This window comes from Heptranchias perlo, chromosome 37 (assembly GCF_035084215.1).
Source record: "Heptranchias perlo isolate sHepPer1 chromosome 37, sHepPer1.hap1, whole genome shotgun sequence".
NCBI classification, from domain to species: domain Eukaryota; kingdom Metazoa; phylum Chordata; class Chondrichthyes; order Hexanchiformes; family Hexanchidae; genus Heptranchias; species Heptranchias perlo.
Genome location: NC_090361.1, coordinates 14,724,269 through 14,740,633, shown reverse-complemented (window position 1 = coordinate 14,740,633; position 16,365 = coordinate 14,724,269). Strand labels below are relative to the sequence as shown.

The 16,365-nt window shown below is 49.7% G+C and overlaps 1 protein-coding gene across 2 annotated transcripts in view; it reads right to left on the bottom strand.

Annotated features, from left to right (window-relative positions):
• The window catches only part of LOC137304529 (sterile alpha motif domain-containing protein 1-like), a 69,896-nt gene that overhangs the window by 44,896 nt on the left and 8,635 nt on the right, over positions 1-16,365 (bottom strand). Inside the window, exons 2-3 of one of the 2 annotated variants that reach the window (XM_067973164.1) lie at positions 13,091-13,538; positions 845-1,920 (exon numbers count right to left, since the gene is read on the bottom strand). In XM_067973164.1, the coding sequence (XP_067829265.1) occupies positions 1,259-1,920; positions 13,091-13,538 (1,110 nt within the window). In that variant the 3' untranslated portion in view covers positions 845-1,258. Of the gene's footprint in view, positions 1-844; positions 1,921-13,090; positions 13,539-16,365 lie in introns of those variants that run through there. The other variant, XM_067973165.1, reaches the window with a different exon arrangement.

Sequence of the window (16,365 nt, the reverse complement as noted above, 5' to 3'; positions counted from 1 at the left end):
AACGAGCGAGCGCGGGGGTTCGCCCACATTGCTGGCTTCCCCATGGTGCAGGTGCCATTGAGTGTACGCATATTGCCCTGCGAGCCCCGCCCATCAACTCAGCCGTCTTAGTCAACCAAAAGGGCTTCCACTCCCTCAACGTACAGCTGGTGTGCGACCACACGCACGAATCATGGAGGTCGATGACCCCTACCCTGGGAGCAGTCACGACACCTTCGTCACGAGGCAGTCCAACGTGCCAGCTATCTTTCATCCGACTCGGCAAGTTAAAGGCTATTAGGCGACAAGGGCTAGCCCCTCACGCCGTGGCTCATGACACCGGTCAGGAACCCACGCACACTTGCGCAGCAGGCCTATAGCGAGACGCATGCTGCCACACGCAACATCGTGGAGCACAGCATAGGCGTCCTCAGACAACACTTCTGCTGCCTGGACCGGTCTGGAGGAGCCCTGCAGTACTCCCGAGTGGGTGGGCAGATTTGTGGTGGTCTGCTGCATGCTGCACAACCTCGCCATCACGAGGGACCAGCCTTTGCCACCAATGATTGGAGAAGTCCCTGAGACAGAGGAGGAGGCTGAGGAGGTGGAGGAGAGGGTGGAGCCGGGAGAGGATGTGGAGCAAGACGCAAGGTCGCAACAGGAATCACACGCCTTGTCTGCAAGGGATCTGCGTGCTCGCCTGATCCGTGCCCGCTATCAATAATGTGAACTACACCCCCCCAACTCATCAACAGTCCTACACTCCCCACCTTTCCGCTCCCACAAGACAATCAAATCGCCCTCCATCTGATTACATATTGGTTTCCCTCTCAGCTCATTGCATAAATAAAAAAAACACCAAATGCAAAATCAAAGTCTCATTTATCAATGAATAAATGAAATTATGCAAATATAACAGAACTATTCACCCTTGTGCATTCCCTCAGTGCCTGTTGTCCGTGTGCCTTTACCTATTCTAGTGCTCCTACGAGGTGTTTCCCCAGTGGCTGGAGCACGGGTGGTGGGAGGCTGCTGGCCTTCCATGGAGGAGCATGCAGATGGCCTTGGAGGACAATCTCGAGCAGCTCTGGGCCGGGTGGGCCCGGCTTCAGACTGCACCAACTCAGCATGGGCTGTAGCAGTCTGGCCTGGCTGGTCGAGAGGCAACAACAGGGGCACTGGCAGAGTGGCAGGGGTGGGAGCAGGAAGGCTGTCGTGCCGAGAGGGGACAGCTGGTCCGACTGCCATGGCGCCACTGCCACTCTCCCGGGGCGGCACCTCAGCAATCCTGGTGATCAGCTGGAGAACGGATTGCTGTGACGCCCTGGAAGCCCCGTTCCACAGTGGTCCCCAGAGCCACGATAGCAGCAGTCTGAGCTTCCAATGCAGCAGTCAGACTTTGGATGGCAGATGTTTGTGCTGCACTGGAAGCTGTGACATCGGTCATCAGACGCTGCATCATGGTGGGTTCCACAGGTGCGCTGATGGAGGTGACCACCCGTTCCACGTTGGAAAGGATGCGCTCCAAGCTCTGCGCAAAGCCCTGTGCCAAGTTGGAGCTGGACTCCTCCGTGGCCCTTTTCATTGTGCGCAGGCTTTCTGGCAGGTTTTCCAGTGCCCCAAGCATTTGTTGGTGCACGCCCATCAGCCGTCTTCTGTAGCCTGGCCCATCGAAGTCCGCATCTGACTCCTCTGCAGCAGAACTAGTGAGCGACCTCGCCCTCTGGTGAGCTGGCACCTGTAGAATCCGTTCCCTCCGCCCCGGCTCCTGGGCACTCGTGCCCGGTCTCTCACCATGTGCAGATCCCTCCTCTAACCTAGCTTCTAAAGGACGCGCAGTGTCAGTCTCTGAGCTGGTGGAAGCAAGTGTCAGATCGAGTGACGGTGTGGCTTCAGTGTCCCCCTCATCCTTGGACGGTGCCACCACGTGTTCTTGGGTATCTGCAATGACAAAGGGAAACAGGTTGAGTTGTGGAGTGGGGAGAGGAGCAAGTAAGAGGTGTGTGCTGACAGCATCCACAGCACGCGAGTCAGAAAAGATTATGGGAGGAGGGAGATGTGGAAAAGGAGAAGGAGCATTAGATATGCAGGGACCCCCTTCATCAGGGCCTCCAGCACGGCATGTTGTGACGGCTGCAGCGATGGCCCGCCCAATGATCCGAAGCACCGTCTCCTCTAGGGGGGCGAGGAAGTGTAAATGTGCTTATCCACCCTCAGGTCCCTCCTGCTGCCGACTGTTATGCGCCACCTTCTCCTGCAAGACAGAGGACAGTGTGTCAGTGAGTATCCTGCAAGGTGTGTGGTTGATGTGCCTGTCGTGGTCGAATAGCTGCTGGTTTGTGTGACTTGTGATTGTGTGGTACTACGTGCAGGTGAGATGCAGCATGCCGAGTGCAGCATTGCTTTTGGATGGGCAGTGTTTGTTGGTGGGTGCGATGCATGGAGCAGTGCTGCAGTTGGTAGAATGTGCCACTTGCATTCACTCACCTTGACCACTCGTGTCAAATCATTGAACTTCTTTCGGCACGCACATGGTGCAATGCTCCTGGCGTTTACTTCCTGCACCACTGCCTGCGGAGCTGCAGTCTGGAGGGTCTCCGGCCACCCTGTGGGTATATATTGGTCCTCCTCTCGTCCATGCCTTCCACCAGGGCCTTCAGAGCATCATCGGAGTAGCGTGGAGCCCTCTCATGCCGGTCCTGCTATCCTCGTGGCCATCTTTCCCTCCTTCAAGTAAGCGGTGTACCTGCCATTTGAAATGTGCACCTGCACCTTTAAGAGATGCAGGCTGCTGATGACGTGCGCTGTGCACGCCCCATTTCCAACTTCCTCATTCTCTGTGCAGCCTCTCAGCAGCGTGGGTAGCGCTGGCTGCACGGAGATTTCAATGATAATTAGCAGGCAGCATGATGTTCACGTGCTCTCTGTGTAGGGTCCATCGGGCACGGGGCACTCGTGCATCAGGCTACCCCCCGCCCGAAAATGATCCTTATCGAATTTATCCCCCTTGGTTTAGTGATGTTGGTTGAGGGATAAATATGGGCCAGGACACCGGGGAGAACTCCCCTGCTTTTCTTGGAAATAGTGCCATGGGATCTTTGGCGTCCACCTGAGGGGTCAAACGGGGCCTCAGTTTGGCGTCTCATACGAAAGACGGCAGCTCTGACAACGCAGCACTCCCTCAGTATGGCACTGGAGTGTCAGCCTGGATTTTATGCTCAAGTCTCTGTAGTAATGTGAACTCAAAGTCTCTGCTCTCTTCCCATATCCCTTTATTCTTCTTTCCTTCACCCACCTATCTAACACATTCTTAAATGCTGACATAGTCTCTGCTTCAATCACTAACTCTGGTGGTACATTCCACAACCTTCTGTGTAAAAACATTTCTTCTGCTCCAAGTCCTAAAGATCTTACATTTACTCTTAGGTCTCCTGCTGATTACCACCTACTGCCCTCCCTCAGCTGATGAATCAGTCCTCCTCCATGTTGAGCACCACTTGGAGGAAGCAATGAGGGTAGCAAGGGCACAGAATGTACCCTGGGTGGGGGACTTCAATGTCCATCGCCATGAATGGCTCGGTAGCACCACTACTGGCCGAGTCCTGAAGGACACAGCTGCCAGACTGGGCCTGCGGCAGGTGGTGAGCGAACCAACACGAGGGAAAAACTTACTTGACCTCGTCCTCACCAATACACCTGTCGCAGATGCATCTGTCCATCACGGTATTGGTAGGAGCGACCACTGCACAGTCCTCGTGGAGACGAAGTTCCGTCTTCTCACTGAGGACACCATCCAACGTGTTGTGTGGCACTACCACCGTGCTAAATGGGATAGATTCAGAACAGATCTAAGCACCTCATCCATGAGGCTCTGTGGGCCATCAGCAGCAGCATTGTATTCCAGCACAATCTAACCTCACGGCCCGGCATATTCCTCACTCTACCATTACCAACAAGCCAGGGGATCAATCCTGGTTCAACGAGGAGTGTAGAAGAGCATGCCAGGAGCAGCACTAGGCATACCTAAAAATGAGGTGCCAACCTGGTGAAGGGACAACTCAGGACTACATGCAAGCTAAACAGTGGAAGCAACATGCTATAGACAGAGCTAAGTGATTCTACAACCAATGGATCAGATCAAAGCTCTGCAGTCCTGCCACATCCAGTCGTGAATGGTGGTGGACAATTAAACAACTAACGGGAGGAGGCGGCTCTGTAAACATCCCCATCCTCAACGATGGCAGAGTCCAGCAAGCGAGTGCAAAAGACAAGGCTGAAGCGTTTGCAACTATCTTCAGCCAGAAGTGCCGAGTGGATGATCCATCTCGGCCTCCTCCCAATATCCCCACCATCATAGAAGCCAGTCTTCAGCCTATTCGATTCACTCCACGTGATATCAAGGTGAGGTGAGAGTGACTGCCCTTGACATCAAGGCAGCATTTGACCGAGTGTGGCACCAAGGAGCCCTAGAAAAATTGAAGTCAATGGGAATCAGGGGGAAAACGCTCCAATGGCTGGAGTCATACCTAGCACAAAGGAAGATGGTAGTGGTTGTTGGAGGCCAATCATCTCAACCCCAGGACATTGCTGCAGGAGTTCCTCAGGGCAGTGTCCTAGGCCCAACCATCTTCAGCTGCTTCATCAATGACCTTCCCTCCATCATAAGGTCAGAAATGGGGATGTTCGCTGATGACTGCACAGTGTTCAGTGCCATTCGCAACCCCTCAAATAATGAAGCAGTCCGAGCCCGCATGCAGCAAGACCTGGACAACATCCAGGCTTGGGCTCAGAAGTGGCAAGTAACATTCACGCCAGATAAGTGCCAGGCAATGACCATCTCCAACAAGAGAGAATCTAACCACCTCCCCATGACATTCAACGGCATTACCATTGCCAAATCCCCCACCATCAACATCCTGGGGGTCACCATTGACCAGAAACTTAACTGGACCAGCCATATAAATACTGTGGCTACGAGAGCAGGTCAGAGGCTGGGTATTCTGCGGCGAGTGACTCACCTCCTGACTCCCCAAAGCCTTTCCACCATCTACAAGGCACAAGTCAGGAGTGCGATGGAATACTCTCCACTTGCCTGGATGAGTGCAGCTCCAACAACACTCAAGAAGCTCGACACCATCCAAGATAAAGCAGCCCACTTGATTGGCACCCCATCCACCACCCTAAACATTCACCACCGGCGCACTGTGGCTGCAGTGTGTACCGTCCACAGGATGCACTGCAGCAACTCGCCAAGGCTTCTTGAACAGCACCTCCCAAACCCGCAACCTCTACCACCTAGAAGGACAAGAGCAGCAGGCACATGGGAACAACACCACCTGCACGTTCCCCTCCAAGTCACACACCATCCCGACTTGGAAATATATCGCCGTTCCTTTATCATCGCTGGGACAAAATCCTGGAACTCCCTTCCTAACAGCACTGTGGGAGAACCTTCACCACACGGACTGCAGCGGTTCAAGAAGGCGGCTCACCACCACCTTCTCAAGGGCAATTAGGGATGAGCAATAAATGCCGGCCTTGCCAGCGATGCCCACATCCCATGAACGAGTAAAAAGAAAAATCTGTTTCCTCGTTCTAGACCCCTCAATCATTCGAAACAGTGATCTATCCCATCCCTTCATACTCTAAAACACCTCTATCAAATCGCCCCGTAATCTCTGTAGTCTGGCCCACTGCGATGCCCCTGTGGTTGAATAGGCTGCTGACACATGAATAACCCTTGGGTGAAGTACCAGAGCGTATCTGGTACGTGTGTAACCGTTCCCTAGAAATAAGTCAATGATTTGGGGAGGGCAGACGAGAAAATTGGCAGGAAAATAACCAAACAAACTTTTTCCCTAAAATGTTTTGTTCTTATCTTGAAGCAGTTTGCTCAATTTATTTTTGAGATTGTGGTCGGGTCAGTCAACATCTTCTTAGGAAACTACAAAGTGGATTCAAGGTACCTCCTCAATGGCATGGGAGTGCCGTGAACATGAAGTACTTTGGTTAATACATAACCCTCGAGAGAATATCTCAACATAACCAATGGCAGAATGCTTCGAGACCTGAGAGACCTTCAGCAGTGTCCTTCAGTCAGGTGCAGTGTAGCCTTCCACAGACTGGGACATGGCTGAGTCTATCCTGAGTTAAACACACTTGGACTAGGTACAGGTTAGGTGCTGATGGTGTCCTGGAGCTACTGGTAACAACTGGATCCTTCTGACATGGCAGAATCAATCGTTTTGTTCAAGTTTTAGTCAATACCCTTCTGATTCTGGGACTTTTGAGGGGAAAATTGCCTCTTAGCATCATAAAACTTATTGGCCTTGAATTTAAAATTCTTCAAATCCTTCCATGGCCTCGCCCCTCCCTATTTCTGTAACTTCCACCAGCCCTACAACCCTCTGAGATCTCTGCACTCCTCATTCTTGCCCCTGGCCCCTCCCCGATTTTCATCGCTCCACCATTGGCGGCCGTGCCTTCAGCTGTCTAGGCCCTAAGCTCTGGAATTCCCTCCCTAAACTTCTTCGTCCCTCCGCCTCTCTCTCCTCCTTTAAGACGCTCCTTAAAACCTACCTCCTTGACCAAGCTTTTAGTCACCTGTCCCTAATATCTCCTTATGTGGCTCGGTGTCAAATTTTGTCTGATAACGTTCCTGTGAAGCGCCTTGGGATATTTTACAATGTTAAAGGCGCTATATAAATGCAAGTTGTTGTTGGTCAATCACTGGATGTCCAAAAGGATACCTGATACTGACAAGGTGCGGACAGTAAAAGCACCCATTCAATTAATACAGAGACACGAGAACCAAATCATGTAAGTGACCTGATAGAGGTCTTTAAGATAATGAAAGGGGTTCGATAGGGTAGTCGTAGAGAAGATAGTCCCACTTGCGGGGCAGACCAAAACTAGGGGCCATAAATATCAGATAGTCACTAATAAATTTAAAACAGAAAGAGACAGTTTCCTAGAAGTAAAGGGAATTAGGGGTTACGGGGAGCGGGCAGGAAATTGGACATGAAGCCGAGTTCGGATCGGTCAAGGCCCTGTGGGTGGCGGAGAGGGCCCAGGGGCTGAGTGGCCGGGTCCTGCTCCTACTTCTTGTGTTCTTTAGATTTGAGGTTAGGATCAGATCAGCCATGATCTTATTGAATGGCGGAGCAGGCTCGAGGGGCCGATTGGCCTACTCCTGCTCCTGTTTCTTATGTTCTTAAATCCAATAGGGAATTCAGGAGAAACTTCTTTACCCAGAGAGTGGTGAGAATGTGGAACTCATACCACAAGGAGTAGTTGAGGCGAATAACAGATACATTTAAGGGGAAGCTAGATAAACACACGAGGGAGAAAGGAATAGAAGGATAGGTGATAGGGTGAGATGAAGCTCGTGTGGAGCATAAACACCGGCATAGACCTGTTGGGCCGAATGGCCTGTTTCTGTGCTGTACACTCTAAGGAAGGCAAGGGGATGTGAGACGGGGTGGTAGTTAGAATGGATGGGTCGGGGTGGACTTTGAGGAGGGAGTAATGATGGCAGTTTTGAAGGCAGGAGAAACTTCGAGGCGACCGTGCTACCCACTGCGCCACAGTTGACAACGTGAAGAGCTGCAGCCCAGGAAACAGGCCAGACACAGCAAGGTTCATCATTCTGTTGGGCACCCTGGTCTTAATATCGGCTTTAGTAACTTCACATCTTAGCTACGCCCTCCATTTTATTCACAGTCTTGGGTGCGTGCGATGTGGGGAGGGTCTGTCTGTCAGTCTGTCCGAGGGATGGAGGGAAGGATTGGCAGTCGGGTTGGAGGCCAATCGTCACAGCACAGTCAGTGGGGTCAGAGAACCATGGTGTGAGCGCTCACCTTTTCTCTTCCCCATTGGCAGGTCCTCGGTGCTTCAGTTGCAATTTCTGCTTTAATTTCAGATCTGCTTGATCAATAGCTTGTTCCATTTTTCCTTTAGTTCTTATGCTTTAACATAGTATTTACAGCACAGAAACAGGCCATTCGGCCCAACTGGTCCATGCCGGTATTTATGCTCCATATGAGCCTCCTCCCTCCCTACTTCCTCCCACCCTATCAGCATATCCTTCTATTCCTTTCTCCCTCATGTGTTTATCCAGCTTCCCCTTAAACGTATCGATGCTGCACATGTGCCTCTCGCGGCTTTTCACTCCGAGTATTTGCACATTTTTTGGTTCTTTTGCACTCTTTCACTGGTGACTATTTATATTATCTAATTGTTTTCTATTAATCACTTCGCAGGTTATTTAACACATTTACACTCAGTGTTGTTTCTCTCCTCCTCGCTGATTGGCGCATCTGTTGGTTCTCCCACTCCTTGTTTTTTTTTTTGCTAACCTCACTGAAATTGCTCATTAATCTCGGAGCTTTCCGTTCTGATAGAGGGTCAACGTCCAGAAAGATTATAAACCCTCTTCGCTGAGTGTTTCCAGCATTTACTGTTTTTATTTCATATTTCCAGCATCTGTGGTACTTTGCGTTTTGTCTCCACCTTTGCAGGTTTCCCTTTTCCTCGCTCCATTACTGTAAAATGCAGCTGATGGCTGCTCACAAGAATCACTTCAATGGCAAGGCACTGGACGTATTGACGCAGGAAGGGAGGGAGAGTAAGGCAGAACTGCATAGAACAGTGCTGAACCTAGGAAGGAACAGGAGGAGGCCATTCAGCCCCTCGAGCCTGTTCCACCATTCATGGCCGATCTGTATCTCAACTCCATCTACCCGCCTTGGTTCCGTAACCCTGAATACCCTTACCCAACAAAAATCGATCAGTCTCAGTTTTGAAATTGTCAATTGACCTCCAGCATCCACAGCTTTCTGGGGGAGAGTTCCAGATTTCCACTCCTCTTTGTGTGAAGAAGAGCTTCCTGACATCACCCCTGAACAGGCTAGCTCTAATTTTAAGGTTATGGCCCCTTGTTCTAGACTCTCCCATCAGAGGAAATAGTTTCTCTCTATCTCCCCTATCAAATCCTCAATTAGACCAGCCCTTAATCTTCTATACTCGAGGGAATGCAACCTGGCCTCATAATTTAACCCTTTTAGCCCTGGTATCATTCTGGTGAATCTGCGTTGCACCCCCTCCAAGGCCAATATATCCTTCCTGAGGTGCGGTGCCCAGAACTGAACGTAGTTCTCCAGATGGAGTCTAACCAGAGCTCTGAACATAACTTCCACCCCTTTGTACTCCAGTCCTCTTGAGATAAAGGCCAACATTCCATTAGCCTTTGTTCCTGTCTACTGGCTTTTAGCGATTTCCGTACTTGGCCCCCTATAAATCTCTGCTGATCCACAGTTCCCAGCTTCTCACCATTTAGAAAATATTATAATCTACCTGTCTTAGGTCTAAACTAGCTGACCTCACATTTGCCCACACTGAACTCCATCTGCCACAGGTTTGCCCACTCACTTTATCTATCAATGTCCCTTTGTAACTTTCTGCTCCCATCTACACTATTTACTGTGCCATCTAACTCAGTGTCATCAGAAAATTTAAATATAGTGAAAAGCTGAGACCCCAGTACAGATCCCTGGGGGACCCACTAGTCACATCCTGTCAATGTGAGTCCATACCCATTATCCCTACTCTCTCTCTCCTACCTCCTGACCAATTCTCGACCCATGCCATTTGGTTGCCTCCAATTCCATGTGCTCCCATTTTTGTTAATAGCCTCTGATGTGGAACCTTATCTAATGCCTTCTGGAAGTCCATATAAATAACATCCATGGACACTCCCTCCTTATCTACCACGTTAGTTAACGCCTCAAAAAATTCAACTATGTTTGTTAGTCATGACTTACCCGTTACAAATCCATGCTGGCGCTCTCTGATCAGCTCATATTTGTCCAAATGCTCAGTCACTGTCCCTAATAACATAAACCCCCTCCTCAGACAGTCCACAATTCGGAAACTATCTCAGGTGACGGAAAAAAAATCAAGGCTACAGTTTGAAAAGGTAAACGATGATGCTGGCTCCCTCTGGTCAGCTCATACTTGTCCAAATGCTCAGTCACTCCCTCCCTCATAACAGATTCAAGTGACTTCCACACAACAGATGTTAAGACTAATAGGCCTATAGTTTTCTAGTATAGAACAGCACTGCGTAGAACCGTGCTGTATAGCAGCTGTCCCAGATGCACCTAGTGAAACAGGCTTGGGTACAAATATCAGGAGGGGTGAAGACAGGCTCCAGACCCCAGAAAGATGGGGAGGGGGAAGATGGGTGACTTCAAAGAGGCACCGAGGTACAGTTTGGAATGTCAATTACTTGCTACAAGTAGCTCGCCACAAACTGGAGAAAAAACATGAGAAACGGTCCAACATTTGGGAGTGGTGGGTGGTCTTTATAAGATAGAATGGCAAATGATGCAACTGAGACATTGAGGAGTGAGTATTACGTGGGATATGATGACATGACAGAGCAAAGATTGTGTTTATGGTGACGGGTTAAACAGGCTTCATCAGTCTGGCTCAGTGCGAGCACTCTCACCTCGGTGGTCAGGTGGTCGTGGGTTCGAGCCCCACTCCAGAACTTCAGCACATAAATTTAGGTCAACACCTCAGGGCGGCTCCGAGGGCACGCCGCACCGTCGGAGGGGCCGCACCGCCGGAGGGGCCGCACCGAGGGCACGCCGCACCGCCGGAGGGGCCGCACCGAGGGCACGCCGCACCGCCGGAGGGGCCGCACCGAGGGCACGCCGCACCGCCGGAGGGGCCGCACCGAGGGCACGCCGCACCGCCGGAGGGGCCGCACCGAGGGCACGCCGCACCGCCGGAGGGGCCGCACCGAGGGCACGCCGCACCGCCGGAGGGGCCGCACCGAGGGCACGCCGCACCGCCGGAGGGGCCGCACCGAGGGCACGCCGCACTGTCAGAGGGGCCGTCTTTTGGATGAAACGTTAAACAAAGCCTGTCTGCTTGTTCAGGTGAATGTAAAATGATCCCACAGCACTATTTGAAGAGCAGGGGAGTTCTTCTAGGTGTTCTGGCCAATATCATCCCTCAACCAGCACCAACAAAAAAAGATTAGTTGATCATTTATCTCACTTGCTGTTTGAGAGACCTTGCTGTGCGCAAATGGGCTGCCAGGTTTACCTACATAACAGCGACTGGACTTCAAAAAGTAATTCATTGGCCATGAAGCATTTTGGATGTCCCAAGGATGTGCTGAAGAATTATATAAATGCAAGCTCCATCTTTCATTTCAGATTCAAAATACTGAGCATATTACACACCTGTGTAATAACGATAAGTCCATTACTGGACCGAGTGACACCGGAGCAGGAGAATGTTTTGAAAAATATTAACATTGTGAATCGGGACTGTTTACAAATCCTGCTGCTACAGTAAATAAAATAGAAAGACTTGCATTTATATAGCGCCTTTCACCACCTCAGGACGTCCCGAACCGCTTTACAGCCAATGAAGTACTTTTGAAGTGTCGTCACCGTTATAAACACAGCAACCAATTTGCACACAGCAAGATCCCACAAACATGTAATGAGGTAAATGACCAGATAATCTGATTTTGAGTGATGTTGGTTGAGGGATAAATATTGGCCAAGACACTGGGGAGAGCTCCCCTGGTCACCATGTATTAAGTCGGTGTGGAATTGAAGAGTTGCCAAATGGACAACTTTAAAACACAAAAATTCACTACGTATATTTCTTAGTAATCAAACAGCACCACAAACGTGTCCAAGGGTTGGTGCACAGATCTATTTTGGCGATTGACAGCAGTGTATCTGTGATAAGTCACTGATCCATTCAACCTCTGATAATCGACTAATTTCACGTGGCCCGAATGCTCTAGTTAAATCAGTTTTTAGTGAAATGCAGCTTTAGGCGATCGTACGCCAAGCAGCCCATTTCCTCTACAGTTAATAAGCGGGGAGGCAACTTCCTTCTGGCATTAGTTGTGATATTAAAAACTTTGTATGTATTTTTTTGAAGCTTGAAAGAAATTAGCTGCTAACTCGCTTTTTCTGCCATTGAGATTTTAACAGCTGCAAGTTATACTGCAGTCTGTTTTAGGAACAGGAGGAGGCCATTCAATTAGATCAAGGCTGATCAGTATCTTAACTCCATTTACTCACCTTGGTTCCATATCCCTTAATACCCCGGCCTAACAAAAATCCATTGATGTCAGTTTTGAAATTTTTTAATTGACCCCCAGCCTCAACAGCCTTTTAGGGGAGAGTGTTCCAGATTTCCACTCCCCTCTGTCTGAAGAAACACTTCCTGACATCACCCCTGAACCTAGCTCTAATTTTAAGGTTATGCCCCCTTGTTCTGGACTCCCCCCACCATCAGAGGAAATAGGGTAGACAGAAACTATCAAATCCTTTAATCATCTTAAACACCTCAATTAGATCACCCCTTAATCTTCTGTACTCGAGGGAATACAAGCCTAGTCTATGCAACCTGGCCTCATAATTTAACCCTTTTAGCCCCGGGATCATTCTGGTGAATCTGTGCTGCACCCCCTCCGAGGCCGATATATCCTTCCTGAGGTGCGGTGCCCAGAACTGTACACAGTATCTCGATGGGATCTAACCAGAGCTTTATATAACTAACATAACTCCCACCCGTTTATATTCCAGTCCTCTTGAGATAAAGGCCAACATTCCATTAGCCTTTTTAATTATTTTTTGTACCTGTTCTAGTTTTTGGTGATTTCTGTACTTGGACCCCTAAATCTCTCTGCTCCTCCACAGTTCCGAGCTTCTCACCATTAGAGGGTCATTACACCCACAGATTTCAGCATCGGTTCAAAGAGGGTCCCACTTTGCCCAGACATTAAACTTGTGCTTTGTAAATCTGGAGTCAAGGCCAGATCAGGCTCAGGAGCAAGAGTCGCTCCTCCAGGGGGTCCCACTCCACTCTGACCCAGTGTCAGGTTGGGTCCTCACTCCAGCATTTACACTATATTACTAGCCTCAGTACACTTTGCACACTTCTGGTACAGATGTGCCCTTATATAAGCAAATGTAAGTTGCTGCCAGTGGAACAGTGGTGTAAGATTTTCCACTGGGCTGAGCTACAAGGTTGACCATTATATTGCATTCTAACAGCTTTAAACCAGAGTTACCTTGATTGGTGCAAGGTTCCTGGGACCATTCTTCATTGCTCCCTTCCTCTATAGGGGTGGGTACTTCAGAAGAGCCAACTGCTCCTGCGTCACCCGGACAGACTCGCTCGGGCACTGTCTGAAGATCTTCGACATCAAGCTCCATCTTATCATCGATGTCACCCTTGCACTCGGTGCTGGGACAACGTGAAGGGCTCTGCTCCACAGCTGAAGATGTTTCAACCCGTTGGTCAGCAGGCAGTTCCTCGACATCTTCAGTGGTAGGTGGTTTGATGGGACACTCTTCAGCATCAGGTTCCTCACTCACACAATCAGTGAGGGGCTCCACGCCATTCTGTGCCTCGCTCGAGGTTGGTCTCGCTGAATCATGGTTCTTTAGTGGAGTTGCCGTTTCTTCATCACTTCCTTCACGATCTGATGGATCTGCTTCTTTTGACCTCCTGGTCTTCTGCAGAGATACAAAGCAACAGTACTTAGAGGGACATGGCACTAAGGACCCCCAATTCAGATCTTCAATGTAGTGGACTTGCCACGGCAACTACAGCAATACATCAAAATGTCAGTTGCCCAGCTAGAGACTCTACTGAAGATTACGGGTGATCTAATTGAGGTATTTAAGATGATTAAAGGATTTGGTGGGATAAATAGAGAAACTATTTCCTCTGGTGGGCGAGTCCAGAATATGGCGGCATAACTTTAAAGTAGAGTGAGGCCGTTCAGGGGTGAAGTCAGGAAACACTTCTTCACACAAAGGGCAGCGGAAATCTGCAACTTTCTCCCTCAAAAGGTTGTGGATTCTTGGGAACAGTTGGAGCTTTCAAGACTGAGAGCGATAGATTTTTGTTAGGCAAGGGTATTAAGGGATACGGAACCAAGCAGGTAAATGGAGTTAAGATACAGATCAGCCATGATCTAACTGAATGGCGGAACAGGCTCGAGGGGCTGAAAGGCCTACTCCTCTTTCTACGTTCCTACTGAAAAGTACTTATTTACCAAATTCATACTCAACCCGCTCCCCACAAAACAAAACGACGTAACCTCAGTGACACACCATTGGTCTAACCCAACCAGTAGCAATATATTAGTGATACAAACATGAAACCCATTGATGCTGATATCACCTTTAGCCCATTGTTCAGGAGACATTTCATGGGACAGGTCTATAAAAAGACAGAAGTTTGGCCTCAACTTTCCTTGCTTCTTGGAATCACCAGTCTAATTCTTCTTGCTTTTGTATCGCTGGGTGTTTCTCACAGTTCATGTAAAAATCTCACATTCCCAGTGCTACTCTTCACTGCGATCCAGGAGATTGGAGAATTTATTTGTAAGGCAGGTTGCATTCTACACTTCACAGATTGGAAGAGCGGAGGCCTTTTGGGAACTGGGTACAACTGAAGTTCAGAGTGATGGGATGAAAGTTTCCTCTCTGTCTACCCTTAATGTGAATTTTCACAGTTTTAATCCTCTAATTCAGTACAAATAGGCAGTCTGACTTGGACACTGGGATGAGTGGTACAGGAAGTAGAAACAGGTCACTGTACATCATGGAATACTCTACTGAGGTTGGGAGACAAGGAACTTGGGAAGATTGCCTTTCTGTGCTAGTTATAGCAAATTTGTAATTTAATTTTTTACAAATGCGCGTCAGCCGTGGCTCAGTGGGTAGGACTCTCGCCTCGGAGTCAGAAGGTCGTGGGTTCAAGTCCCACTCCAGAGCACATAATCCAGGCTGACACGCCCAGTGCAGTACTGAGGGAGTGCCATCTTTCGGATGAGACATTAAACCGAAGTCCCATCTGCCCTCTCAGGTGGATGTAAAAGATCCCATGGCCACTATTCGAAGAGCAGGGGAGTTCTCCCCGGTAAGAAACACAATACCTCAAAGTGCGATTTACCCTACCCTTCATATTGGTGTCAATATGCTAAACCAGCCCAGTGACAACACTGGATCTTTTCATGTAATGAATTCAACAAACCAATGAGTGGGATACCATCATGTAGACACACAGGGAAAGGTAAACGAGAGCAGTCCATCTCGAACTGCCCTACTGATCTCCAACAGAAGGTGATCCTTGTTGGTCCCAATCCACTGCACATAATTACTGCTGCCCAAAATCCAAGCGCACTTACCTCCCTAACCTCTCCTCCCAGCCTTATCCTTCTTCCCATTCCCACATCCTGCCCCTCGTCTCATCTCACCCGTAGCAAATTGATTCACAACAGCTCTCCTCCCTCCCCCTTCACAATCCTGTTTTGCCTCCCAACCCCCCCAGCATCTTCCTCAATGAAAACACCTCCCTCCATCTGACCCCAGTCTCCGCACTGAGTGACTCTCCCTCCTTATCAACCTCACCTTCCCCTGAACTCATTCTCCCCCACCTCAGGCCCTACGAATACACAGGATCTGCTCAGACGAGGAGGAACGCGATGGACACCTACAGACGCTGAAAGACGCCCTCGTAAGAACGGGATATGACGCTCGACTCGTCGATCGACAGTTCCGACGGGCCACAGCGAAGAATCGCATAGACCTCCTCAGAAGACAAACACGGGACGCAACCAACAGAGTACCCTTCGTCGTCCAGTACTTCCCTGGAGCGGAGAAACTACACCATGTTCTCCGCAGCCTTCAACATGTCATCGATGACGACGAACACCTCGCTAAGGCCATCCCCACGCCTCCACTGCTCGCCTTTAAACAGCCACCCAACCTCAAACAGACCATCGTTCGCAGCAAGTTACCCAGTTTTCAGGAGAACAGCGTCCACGACACCACACAACCCTGCCACGGCAACCTCTGCAAGACTTGCCAGATCATCGACACGGATACCACCATCACACGAGAGGACACCACCCACCAGGTACATGGTTCATACTCCTGTGACTCGGCCAACGTTGTTTACCTCATACGTTGCAGGAAAGGATGCCCCGGAGCATGGTACATTGGCGAGACCATGCAGACGCTGCGACAACGGATGAACGGACACCGCGCAACAATCGCCAAACAGGAGGGTTCCCTCCCAGTCGGGGAACACTTTAGCAGTCAAGGACATTCAGCCACCGATCTTCGGGTAAGCGTTCTCCAAGGCGGCCTTCGAGACACACGACAACGCAAAATCGTCGAGCAGAAGTTGATAGCCAAGTTCCGCACCCATGAGGACGGCCTCAACCGGGATCTTGGGTTCATGTCACGCTACACGTAACCCCACCAGCAAAAAGGGGGAAAAAATTTATATGTTTTTAAAAATTCTCTCTCTCTCTCTCTCTCTCTCTCT